The 12,525-nt window shown below is 45.8% G+C and overlaps 1 protein-coding gene across 7 annotated transcripts in view; it reads left to right on the top strand.

The window, feature by feature from the left end:
• Window positions 1-2,931, top strand: part of prdm15 (PR domain containing 15) — a 43,259-nt gene extending 40,328 nt beyond the window's left edge. For 6 of the 7 annotated variants that reach the window (XM_067993332.1, XM_067993329.1, XM_067993328.1 and 3 more), the window contains exons 24-25: window positions 1,327-1,581; window positions 2,044-2,931. In XM_067993332.1, coding sequence (XP_067849433.1) covers window positions 1,327-1,581; window positions 2,044-2,607 — 819 coding nt within the window. In that variant the 3' untranslated portion in view covers window positions 2,608-2,931. The remainder of the gene's footprint in view (window positions 1-1,326; window positions 1,582-2,043) is intronic. The other variant, XM_067993327.1, reaches the window with a different exon arrangement.
• The last annotated feature ends 9,594 nt before the right edge of the window (window positions 2,932-12,525 follow it).

The following is a 12,525-nucleotide window of genomic DNA, read 5'->3' as shown; positions in this document are numbered from 1 at the left end:
TCAAGCTGTGGCCTAACTGGCGTTTTATACAGTTCTAACATAACCTCCCTGCTCTCTTATATTCTATGCCTCGGCCAATAAAGGAAAGTATCCTGTATGCCTTCTTAACCATCTTATCTACCTGTCCTGCTACCTTCAAGGATCTGTGAACATGCACTCCAAGGTCCCTCCGTTCCTCTACACCTTTCAGTATCCTCCCATTTATTGTGTATTCTCTTACCTTGTTTGCCCTCCCCAAATGCATTACCTCACAATTCTCCGGATTGAATTCCATTTGCCAATTTTCTGCCCACCTGACCAGTCCATTGATATCTTCCTGCAGTCTACAGCTTTCCTCCTCACTATCAACCACACGGCCAATTTTTGTATCTGCAAACTTCTTAATCATGCCCCCTACATTTAAGTCTAAATCATTAATATGTACCACAAAAAGCAAGGGACCTAGTACTGAGCCCAGCGGAACCCCACTGGAAACAGCCTTCCAGTCACAAAAACACCCGTCGATCATTACCCTTTGCTTCCTGCCGCTGATCCAATTTACCACTTTCCCTTGGAACGTCCGGAATTATGCAGCAATTTAAGACCCCTCTAACCGTGAAATATCACTGCAGATCCACGATTGTGTGCTAATATGTAAACGTTTGTACTCCTCAAGTTGAGGGCTGTTAGTGCTGGGAATGTAACATTTTTCCATTTCTGCTGCCTGGGGTAAGCAGCAACCACTCCCAGATCAGGTGTAGCACGTTTAGCTGCAGAGGGAAGCTCCCTTTTCCTTAGTACCAACAATGTGCCTCAGGAGAGTGCCCTCTATTGCACCAGCATGATTTCCTCGTTTTCCACTCGAGCCCGTTTGTGGTTTATCCGAGTGGGGTTGCCAGGTTAGTACCAGTTTCGTGCTGTGGGTCCCTGGCCCCAGGAACTGAACCAGCAGAAAGAGGAGACTTTAATCCCATTGTCAGGGCTGGATCTGAACCCAGACCCACCGTGGTGAAAGGACGGTCACTTCACCATCCACTTCCCAGGTCTCTACCGTTTCCTTACAAATGGATTTCCCCGTTGAACTTTCAAAAGGCAGTTGGATGTATACTTGAAAAGGAAAAATTTGCAGGGCTGTGGGGAAAGAGCAGAGGGAGTGGGACTAATCAGATAGCTCTTTCAAAGAGCCGGCGCAGGCACGATGGGCCGAATGGCCTCTTTCTGTGCTGTACGATTCTACGATTGCTGGAGCCGTTGATTGTTGCCTGGTGTATGTGGGAGTTTGACACTCGCTGACCGACACCCGTTTGTCACTGACGTTGATCGTATTTTACCCTTCTCTTGTTGCAGCAGGACATAAGCTTACACGATAGCGAGCTGGCAGAAATGGGCCAGGTGAAGAGATCGAAACGAGGGCAAAGGAAGAAGCGGAAGGTTGAAGAGGATGAGGAGGAGGAAGAGGAGGAGGACGATGAAGAGGAAGACGACGACGAATCAGCTGCTGCTCCCGAAGAGGCCGCTATCTACTCTTACACGGATAAAGAGACTGCTTTTGCAGGAACGGTGGAAGACGAGACTGATTCGGCTGTGCAGAACATGAGTCAGGTCAGTGTGGTAACACAGCAGAAACGGGTTAGGATCTGTCTGTAAAATTGGCGTACACTCCCCTGATGGTAAAAGAAAAAGAACTTGCATTTATACAACCTTGCCTTTTAGCGACAGCCAATTTGCAAGATCCCTCAAACAGCAATGTGACAATGACCATCTGTTTAATCTGTTTTAGTGATGTTGGTTGAGGGATAAATACTGGCCCAGGACACTGGGGAGAACTCCCCTGGCCGTCTTCGATTAGTGCCCATGGGATCTTTTAGGTCCACCTGCCGCGTTTCCCTACATTACAACAGTGACTCCACTTGAAAAGTACTTCATTTGCTGTAAAGCACTTTGGGACGTCCTGAGGTCGTGAAAGACGCTGTATAAATGCAAATTCTTTTTTTCTGTTGTACAATTTGTGTTTACCACTATTAAATTAATTTCTTAATTAAATAATTTTTTTTTTTGCTTCAGGTGGTTGTGACACTCGGAGATTCAAATGCCACCACGGCAACCAGCTCCGGGACCGCACTGACGAATATCGCCGTCTCGCCCAACATCAGCACTGTGGCCGGCACCCACTTCACCAACCTCCAGCCCATCACCGTCACCAACCTGACGCTGCAGGACCGCCAGATGCAGCTCGACTCCATCCTGACGGTCAGCTTCGACTCCATCAGCGGCTCGACCGTGGTGCACAGCCGGCCCATGGAGATCCAGATCGAGTCGCAGCAGCAGCAGCAGCAGCAGGCTGCCATTGTCGGCAGCGGTACCACCACCGCCAACCCCCAGCAGGCCCACTCCCTGGCCCAGTCCATGAACTTGACCACCTTCGTCAACTCCATCGCCCCCGCGGAGAGCCCGCTGGGCGACCAGCAGCACACCATGACCTGGAGGGCCGTGCCGCAGACCGCCGACGGCACTCACCACATCCTCCAGCCTCAGCCGGCAACTCCGCAGCAGCAGCAGCAGCAGCAGCAAGTTCAGGTTCAGACACAGCAATCCCAACAGTCCCAACAACAGATGTACAGCTACTGAAGAATCCCCCCGGCAAAAAAAAAACATTTCCACCACCCCCCCACCACCCCCCTCTCCATCGACAGCAGAAACACCCAACCCGAAAAGAAAACTGTGCATTGACATTCAGCAGCATTACACAGTGGAATGAGGAAGTCCACTCTGGACTGGCGTCGATCCACTCCAGGCTTTTTGTGACTCCGTGGCACCAAATCCCTTCCGACGTTTACTCCGCTCCACAGATTTCCCCCAGCTCGGCGGGTTATTCGTGATTGCAACAGAACGTGTCTCGAGTGTAATTTTAGCAGTTTAAGATGAACAATTTTTTTAAATTAAATCATAAAAAAAAATCAGGCGTGCGGTGCACCATGATTTAAAAAATACATATGTATATGATTCTGAGACACCTCCTAACATGGAAAAAGTAAGTTTAAAATAAGTTGGATGTGTGAATCAGTCAGTGCAGCTGCTGCATATCCAGCTGTGTTTCACACTATTTTTGTGTGTGTGTGTGTCTTTCCTTCTGTCTGTCTACTGTTTTGTCCTATCTGCCCATTTGTGTTTTGCGCTCTGTGCCTCTTTCTCATTCCGTAACCTCGATTTTCCAATGGGAATGATTTTAAAGTTGGTGCTTATCCATTTACAGTGAATGGGTTAATGCAGGTGTTAAGGTAACACCGATCGAAAAGTCTGGGGCTGTGTCTCTTCTGCTATCTCTGTTTGTTTATTTCCCCCCCCCCCACAATTGTGTATATTTAACTTACTTTCTTCAGTTATTTTCACTCCTCACACACTGGAGCAATGAGCTACAGACAGGAAAAGGTGTTTCAGTTACTAAGAAATCACTCAATGAGCTGAAGAGAGCAACAACTGGCAGACGGCTGCCAAACATATGTCTCCTAATTGAAGGAAAACTTTCAGCAATAAGGTATCCTCACTAAAGGACAGCAGGCTGGTATACCAGGATATTACACGTACCAGGTTTGTGTGGCGAAAATGGCAATGGAAGTAAATGCAATTTTTTGTGCCAATCTCCTCCTCGCGCTCCAACATTGAAGACAACGACCCCTGCTGGAGTTCGGTTCCACGGTTACCAGCGGCCATCTTGTATCTTATCCAAAAGGACATTCTTCGCTTGTGAGCCCAGACAGCAAGCGTCGGCGGGGCTATCCGAGCCAATCCTCGCCCTCTCCACATCCGATGCACGTATGCATGCACTTTCCAGCATTGCATAGAAATCGGGAATGGTGGCTGGTGTTTTATTTTTCTTCTCACTAACCCATGGCCAAAAAGGCCAATTGTCCCCACCTCACCCAAGTGCCAAACAGCAACAACTTGCATTTATATAGCGCCTCTAACGTAGTAAAACGTCACGAGGCGCCTCGCAGGAGTGATTATCAAACAAAATTTGACACCGAGCCACATCAGGAGATGTTAGGACAGGTGACCAAAAACTTTGTCAAAGAGGTAGGTTTTAAGGAGCGTCTTAGAGGGGCAGAGAGGTTTAGCTCTGTCTGAGCTCACCCAACTTAGCACAGACTGGGGATTGAACCTGGCACCTTCTGGTCTGCATTCGGGTCTTTTTTTTATTCGTTCACGGGATGTGGGCGTCGCTGGTGAGGCCAGCATTTATTGCCCATCCCTAATTGCCCTCATATGCAGAGTACTTCACCGGTGAAGCCAGGAGGGAGGTGTAAAATGCATATTTCTACAAGCAAAGCGTCAAGTAAATGTTTAATGAAGCTTCGACTGATTTTTTTCAGCTACTTAGTCAAAAATGTTCTTTTTTTAAATTTCAATCGAAAACCTATAAATGCTATAAATAGAGTGCCATGAGCTGGAGAAGGAATAACTTTTATTGTTGAGGCCCCAACCAGTGTGAAGCTATCAGTGACTGGTCAGTAATCATCAGCAGACCTAATTCCCTTTCCATGTATGTGGGGAAAAAATGTTCCAGTGTGCAGTCCACAGATCCTCCAAGCTGAGGAAAACTTTTGAGGTCAAAGACTCAGCCAAGCACTGAGGAAACACATACAGAAAATGCTGGAAACGCTCAGCAGCTCAGTCAGTATGTGTGGGGAGCACAAACAGGTTAACGTTTCAGGTATAGACCCTTCATCAGAAGTGGATCTACACCTGAAACGTTGTCTAATTTGTTCTCTCCACAGATGCTGGCTAACTTGCTGTGTGTTTCCAGCATTCTCTGTTTTTGTTCCAGTTTTCCAGCAACTGTGGGTTTTTGTATTTTGTTTACACTGGAAGTGTGAGGTGTACATAAGAAAAGTCAAGAATGATAGGTTGTTTGGCCCATGAAAGCTCATCCCTTTAGCATCTGACAGCGTTTGAATGCCCCTGAAATCGCCACCTTTACTACCCTGCCTGGTAGCTTATTCCAAACTTTTGTTGTCCTTTTTGTGAAGAAGTTTTCTGATAATCTGATCTAAAACTAGATTAAATTTATAACCTCTTGTCCTTAAATCCTACCTTATTTTAAAGTAATATTTTGTATTTACCCTATCTAAGCCATTTAATAGTTTATGTACTTCAGCGAGGCCCCCACACTCAACTATCATCTCTCCACATTAACCTTTCCTCATAATACATCCATTTTATTCCTTTAAAATCATACATGTTGCTTTCCTTCGCACCTTCTCCAGTGCCAATTTGCCTGGGAATTTGGGACTTCTGTAGACCATCAAAAACTTTGTCCTTTCACAAATCTTTCATTTATTCTGTTTGATAAGAAAAGATAGCAGTAAACTAAATAATGAGAATTATATATGTATAATAAGCAATGTAGGTGATCTTTCAGATATCGAGGTCGCTCAAAACGTGGGTGAATAGTAAGGTCTGTATTAACATCTACCTGCTGTTCTTCAGTTCGTGCACTCTCAGTTGTCACTTTGACGCATTGCTCTGTGCCATTAGGGAATAATGTGACATACATAGTATGTCATACTGCTGCTGTTCTTTTGCATTTGGGGCTAAGATGGAGTGAGAGGTGTTTATACTTTAAAAGAGGTGAAAATCAGTAATAAAAATAGAAAATACTGGAAATGCACAGCAACTCCATCATCAAGGAATTGTACTTGCCTTTCATAAAATGTTCCAAAGCACTTTACATTGGAGTGTACACAGCGCTATTAAAAGAGTTGCAAGAGGTGATTGTATGCACAATTGAAAAGGAAGCTTTTGAAGAAGCTTTCAAAAGTGGGGAGATAAAAAAATAGAGATGTAGGGAGAGATTGCCACAGAGCACAGCTGAAATGTCTGAAGGCTCTGCCACTGAATGAGGAGCATTGGCGAATGTTTATTTGAGGTCAGACTAAGAGCCTGAAGGAGGTTGCAGCGGTAGGATGGGACAAGGCCATTGGAGGGATTTGGAAACTAGGACAAGGATTTTGAATTCAGTGCATTGGAAAGGGAGGTTGATAAGGACAGTGGTGATGACAAACGGGACAGGCTGCAGGAACGGAGTTTTCAATTAATTGGAATTTCTGTAGGGTTGAATCTTGAGACGAAGCTGTTGGAGAAGTCAACTCTTGACACAATCATGTGGGTGAGACGTCTGACACAAGAAAATATATTTATTTCCTTTTGTGATGCTGATGGGTCTGCAATATATTTCCAGCATTTTCTGTCAGCTTGCTGTGCTTATATCTGAACTGAAATAATTCACCCAGTGAAAACAGTGGAACAATGTTTTAATTGCCAGCGTGGTCAGGCTCGGCGAGCTGAGCACAGAATCTCCAATTAATAAATAAAGGTTATCAGGTGGCAAAATAAAGAACTTGCATCTACAAAGTGCCTTTCATGTCTTCAGGAGGGCTCAAAATGCTTCACAGGCAATGATCTATTTTTGAAGGCAGTTTGTACACAGCAAAATCCCACAAACAACAACGAGATAGTGGTAGTAGTTGTAAATATGAGTGTGTTACTTTTTAACGCTTTTAATACAGTTCTTGTAGGGAAACACATCCCTTTCAAATGCTGCAACTTCTTTTGCCCCTAACAAAGATGGCGCCCTCACTGTTAAATAGGCCTGTCGCCGCGCGGGGCAAGATACAGCGCAGCCATTGGTCGCCGCCCGGCCGCCGCCTCCATTTCCCATTGGGTGAAGTCCCATCGGGGGAGGGGCGGCGCATTCTGAAAGCCGACCAATGGAGGTGGCGGGGTTGGCGCGACGTCATTAAGGCGGTAAATGCGAGGGTAAGTGGCGCCGGGCGGGAGAGGAGGCGCCGAGCGGAGCCCGGACTGGCGGGGCAGGACCGCGCGCGCACACTCGCTCGCTCGCTCGCTCCCTGTGCCGGGCTCGAGGGGGCCGGTACCCGGAAGTTGGGGGCTCGCCTGTTGTCATAGTAACGGCCTGTGAGGTTAGAGCGCGGAGAAGAGGAGAGCGGCCCGGTGAGTCCCCGTGTGTCCGGCCCGGTGAGTCCCCGTGTGTCCGGCCCGGTGAGTCCCCGTGTGTCCGGCCCGGTGAGTCCCCGTGTGTCCGGCCCGGTGAGTCCCCGTGTGTCCGGCCCGGTGAGTCCCCGTGTGTCCGGCCCGGTGAGTCCCCGTGTGTCCGGCCCGGTGAGTCCCCGTGTGTCCGGCCCGGTGAGTCCCCGTGTGTCCGGCCCGGTGAGTCCCCGTGTGTCCGGCCCGGTGAGTCCCCGTGTGTCCGGCCCGGTGAGTCCCCGTGTGTCCGGCCCGGTGAGTCCCCGTGTGTCCGGCCCGGTGAGTCCCCGTGTGTCCGGCCCGGTGAGTCCCCGTGTGTCCGGCCCGGTGAGTCCCCGTGTGTCCGGCCCGGTGCACGGCGGCATTCCTCCAACGATCAGGTTTGGGGTCAGTTTTAGGGTCTGGTGTCGGCCCTCAGTTTGAAGCCACGTTTTTGGATTATTAATTTGATGAGGTTTGGAATTGTATTCAGGGCCAGCTTTAGGGCTGAAGATTTGGGGCTATAATTGGATTGGGTTTAGGATTAGGGTCATGGTTGGATTTAGGATTAGGGTCATGGTTGGGTTTAGGATTAGGGTCATGGTTGGGTTTAGGATTAGAGTCATGATTGGGTTTAGGATTAGGGTCATGGTTGGGTTTAGGATTAGGGTCATGGTTAGGTTTAGGATTAGGGTCATGATTGGATTTAGGATTAGGGTCATGATTGGGTTTAAGATTAGAGTCATGATTAGGTTTAGGATTAGGGTCATGATTATGTTTAGGATTAGGGTCATGATTGGGTTTAGGTTTAGGATTAGGGTCGTGGTTGGGTTTAGGATTAGGGTCATGATTGGGTTTAGGATTAGGGTCATGATTGGATTTAGGATTAGGGTCATGATTGGGTTTAAGATTAGAGTCATGATTAGGTTTAGGATTAGGGTCATGATTGGGTTTAGGATTAGGGTCATGATTGGGTTTAGGATTAGGGTCATGATTGGGTTTAGGATTAGGGTCATGGTTGGGTTTAGGTTTAGGATTAGGGTCGTGGTTGGGTTTAGGATTAGGGTCATGATTGGGTTTAGGATTAGGGTCATGATTGGGTTTAGGATTAGGGTTATGATTGGGTTTAAGATTAGAGTCATGATTAGGTTTAGGATTAGGGTCATGATTATGTTTAGGATTAGGGTCATGATTGGGTTTAGGATTAGAGTTAGGATTAGGGTCATGATTATGTTTAGGATTAGGGTCATGATTATGTTTAGGATTAGGGTCATGATTATGTTTAGGATTAGGGTCATGATTGGGTTTAGGATTAGGGTCATGATTGGGTTTAGGATTAGGGTCATGGTTGGGTTTAGGACCTTGATAAAATGTTGGAAACACTCCAGGTCAGGCAGCTTCTGTGGAGAGAGAAATATTGTGGTTAACGTTCAGGTCGATGACCTTTTGTCAGAACTGGAAGATGTTACCGAGTTGGGATAAATGGTTCATTCTCGGACTGGCAACCAGTGGCCAGTGGTGTTCCGCAGGGGTCGGTGCTGGGTCCCCAACTCTTTACGATCTATGTTAACGATTTGGAGGAGGGGCCCGAGTGCAATATATCGAAGTTTGCAGATGATACAAAGATGGGAGGGAAAGTAGAGAGTGAGGAGGACATAAAAAACCTGCAGGGGGATATAGACAGGCTGGGTGAGTGGGCGGAGATTTGACAGATGAAATACAATATTGGAAAATGTGAGGTTATGCACTTTGGCAGGAAAAACCAGAGAGCAAGTTATTTTCTTGATGGCAAGAGACTGGAAAGTACTGCAGTACAAAGGGATCTGGGGGTCCTAGTGCAAGAAAATCAAAAAGTTAGTATGCAGGTGCAGCAGGTGATCAAGAAGGCCAACGGAATGTTGGCGTTTATTGCTAGGGGGATAAAATATAAAAACAGGGAGGTATTGCTGCAGTTATATAAGGTATTGGTGAGACCGCACCTGGAATACTGCATACAGTTTTGGTCTCCATACTTAAGAAAAGACATACTTGCTCTCGAGGCAGTACAAAGAAGGTTCACTCGGTTAATCCCGGGGATGAGGGGGCGGACATATGAGGAGAGGTTGAGTAGATTGGGACTCTACTCATTGGAGTTCAGAAGAATGAGAGGCGACCTTATTGAAACATATAAGATTGTGAAGGGGCTTGATCGGGTGGATGCGGTAAGGATGTTCCCAAGGTTGGGTGAAACTAGAACTAGGGGGCATAATCTTAGAATAAGGGGCTGCTCCTTCAAAACTGAGATGAGGGGAAACTTCTTCACTCAGAGGGTAGTAGGTCTGTGGAATTTGCTGCCCCAGGAAGCTGTGGAAGCTACATCATTAAATAAATTTAAAACAGAAATCGACAGTTTCCTAGAAGTGAAGGGAATTAGGGGTTACGGGGAGTGGGCAGGAAATTGGACATGAATTTAGATTTAAGGTTAGGATCAGATCAGCCATAATCTTATTGAATGGCGAAGCAGGCTCGAAGGGCCGATTGGCCTACTCCTGCTCCTATTTCTTATGTTCTTATGTTCTTAAATCAGGGAAAGGGGGACAGGCAAAGGAATAAAGGAGAGGTCAATGATTGGGTGGAGAGCAGGAGATGATTAAATGACAGACGTGCTAATGGTGCAAGACAAAAGGAGGTGATAATGAGAGAAATTAGAGAAGCAAAAGATCGTGTCCAGGGGAGGTGTGAATGGTTACAACAGGGGGGAAGGGAAGCGTGGAAAATCTGGCAAAGTAGAGAAGGTTCCCATGGCCCAGGAGTATGGTGGAAGATAGGCAGGTACCCCGGGGGGTGCGGACCATCCCATCAGCTGCGTACCAATAGGGGACCCCCACCGTAAGCACCAGCTCACACCCATTAGCTCTGGTGCGTCCACCCTACATTACTTGTCCCATAAGAACAATAATCCCATAATCTGAAAGCAACACTCTGCCTTTTTAAAATACTTTTGTTTTTTAGGATCTCTTGTTTCTCAAGTGTTTTATGCTAGATAATTATCGGCTTCGCTCAGTGGAAGCATTCTTACCTCTGAGTCATCAGATTGTGGATTCAAGCCCCTCCAGTACATAATCGAGGCTCCAATGCAGTATGGAGGGACTGCTGGATTAGAACCGTAGAAGTCTATTGCACATAAAGGAGGCCATTCAGCCCATCATGTCTCTGCTGGCTCTTTGCTATATCAATCCAAAATTAATCCCACTGCCCTCCTCTCTCCCCATAGCCCTATATCATGTTTCACATCTGCATCAAATATTTATCTTTCCCTCAAAAGATGTAGTAGTCTTTGCCTCTACTACTCCCTGTGGCAAAACATTCCATGCTCCAGCAATCCTTTGTGTAAAGATATTTCTCCTAACCTCTCTCCTTGCTCTCTTGGTGACAGTTTTAAATTGATGATCTCTTGTTCCTGTCCCCAACCAGAGGAAACTGTCTTTCCCTATTCATTCTAAATTCCTTCATAACTTTAAAAAAACACCTGTTGAATCTCCTCTTACCCTTCCTGTTCCACTGGAAGTAGTTCATATTCAATCTCTTTCCCCACATAACTATAGTTTCCCAACCCTGGCATCATTCTGGTGACCCGATACTGTAAATCCTTACAGGGCATAATGTCCTTACTATATTATGGTGCCCAAAACTGCACACAGCACTCTGTGTAGCCAAACCATTGCCTTGTTCAAATTTTATTATTACTCTTGTATTCTGCCCCTTTTTATTAAAAAAAACTCCAAATGCTGTTGATCCTTTGACTTTATCTACTTGCACTTCTAGGGAATTATATATTTGAACCACTGGTTCCCTATTCATCTACATCTTTAATTTTTCCATTAAGTTTATGCTACTGTTCCTTATCACGTCACACGTATTAAATTGGACCTGTCGTCTATCTACCCATAAGAAATAGGAACAGGAGTAGGCCATACGGCCCCTCGAGCCTGCTCTGCCATTAAATAAGGTCACGGCTGATCTACTGCCTCAACTCCACTTTCTCGCCCGATCCGTATATCCCTTGATTCCCTTAGTGTCCAAAAATCTTTCGATCTTGGACTTGGATATACTCAACGACTGAGCACCCGCAGCCCTCTGGGATAGAGAATTCCAAAGATTCACAACCCTCTGAGTGAAGAAATCTTTCCTCATCTCAGTCCTAAATGGCCGACCCCTTATCTTGAGACTATGACCTCTAGTTCTAGACTCTCCAGCCAGGGGAAACAGCCTCTCAGCATCTATCCAGTCAAGCCCTCTAAGAATTTTACACTTTTCAATGAGATCACCTCTCATTCTTCTAAACTCCAGAGAATATTGGCCCATTTTACTCAATCTCTCCTCAGGACAACCCTCTCATCCCAGAAATCAATGTAATCAACCTTCTTTACACCACCTCTAAAGCAAGTGGCAAGTATATCCTTCCTTAGGTAAGGAGACCAAAAGTGTACACAGTACTCCAGGTGTGGTCTCACTTGGAGCCCCATACCATGAACCAGTCTCCTCACTGATGAAAGGTCATTGACCTGAAATGTTAACTTGGTATTTCTCTCCACAGATGTCGCCTGACCTGTTGAATGTTTTCCAGCATTTTCTGTTTTTATTTCAGATTTCCAGTATCCATAGTATTTTTGCTTTTTGCCCTCCTCACTGTTTGCCGAACCCCCTATTTTTGTGTTATCATCAAATTACAATATTGAGCTGCCTATGCTGAAATCCAAATGATCTTGTACATACTGAGAGCAAAAGCGGGCTCAGAACGGACCCTTTGGTATATTGCATCCAATCCTTTTCTGATCTGAGCAGAACTCTTTAATGCTAATTCTGAGGTGCCATCCTTTAGATGACATAATAAGTTGAGGACCCGACTGATTCACGTCGTTCTTGTGGATGTAACGGATCCTATGGCATTATTCGGGAGAACTCCCTGCTCTCCTTCAGTGCCCCAGTCAGCATTCCTTCCTCAATCAACAATACCAAAAACAAAGCAATCTTCACCTGATCCTTCGTCCCATGGCTGTTTGAGGGACATTGTTAATGCAGAATTGCTGCCCACTTTTTAATTTAAAAAAAGTAATTTATTGTATGAAGTATTTGAGGCATTGTATAAACGTATTTATCATTTTGAACATTTTAATACTTGAAGTGACCCTTCCTGGAATTTAATTTAGTTCTAAAAGTAGCATCTTAACGCATAATATTTTCCATTCCCAGCAATGTAGTGCCTTTAATGTAGCAAAACATCTCAGATTCTCTTCTTGTTGCAAGTATTTGAAGTTGAATCAGACTGTGCTGAATCTCTCCTAATGTTATTAGACTGTTCCTGATTTCCCAGACACGGCACCACACCTACTTTCCCTAATTATTCAACATCCTTCAAAGATCTGGTTTTACCCTTGATTCAAGCTGCCTTTGTAGGAAAATTTCCAGCGACCGGCCCAAATAGGCATTTGGATTTTGTGCAGGGGTGATGGGAAGAATGAGGTTATGTGTTTTTTTTAAAAG

Source organism: Heptranchias perlo, chromosome 11 (genome assembly GCF_035084215.1).
Source record: "Heptranchias perlo isolate sHepPer1 chromosome 11, sHepPer1.hap1, whole genome shotgun sequence".
Lineage (NCBI taxonomy): Eukaryota > Metazoa > Chordata > Chondrichthyes > Hexanchiformes > Hexanchidae > Heptranchias > Heptranchias perlo.
This window is presented reverse-complemented; position numbering and strand designations above follow the sequence as displayed.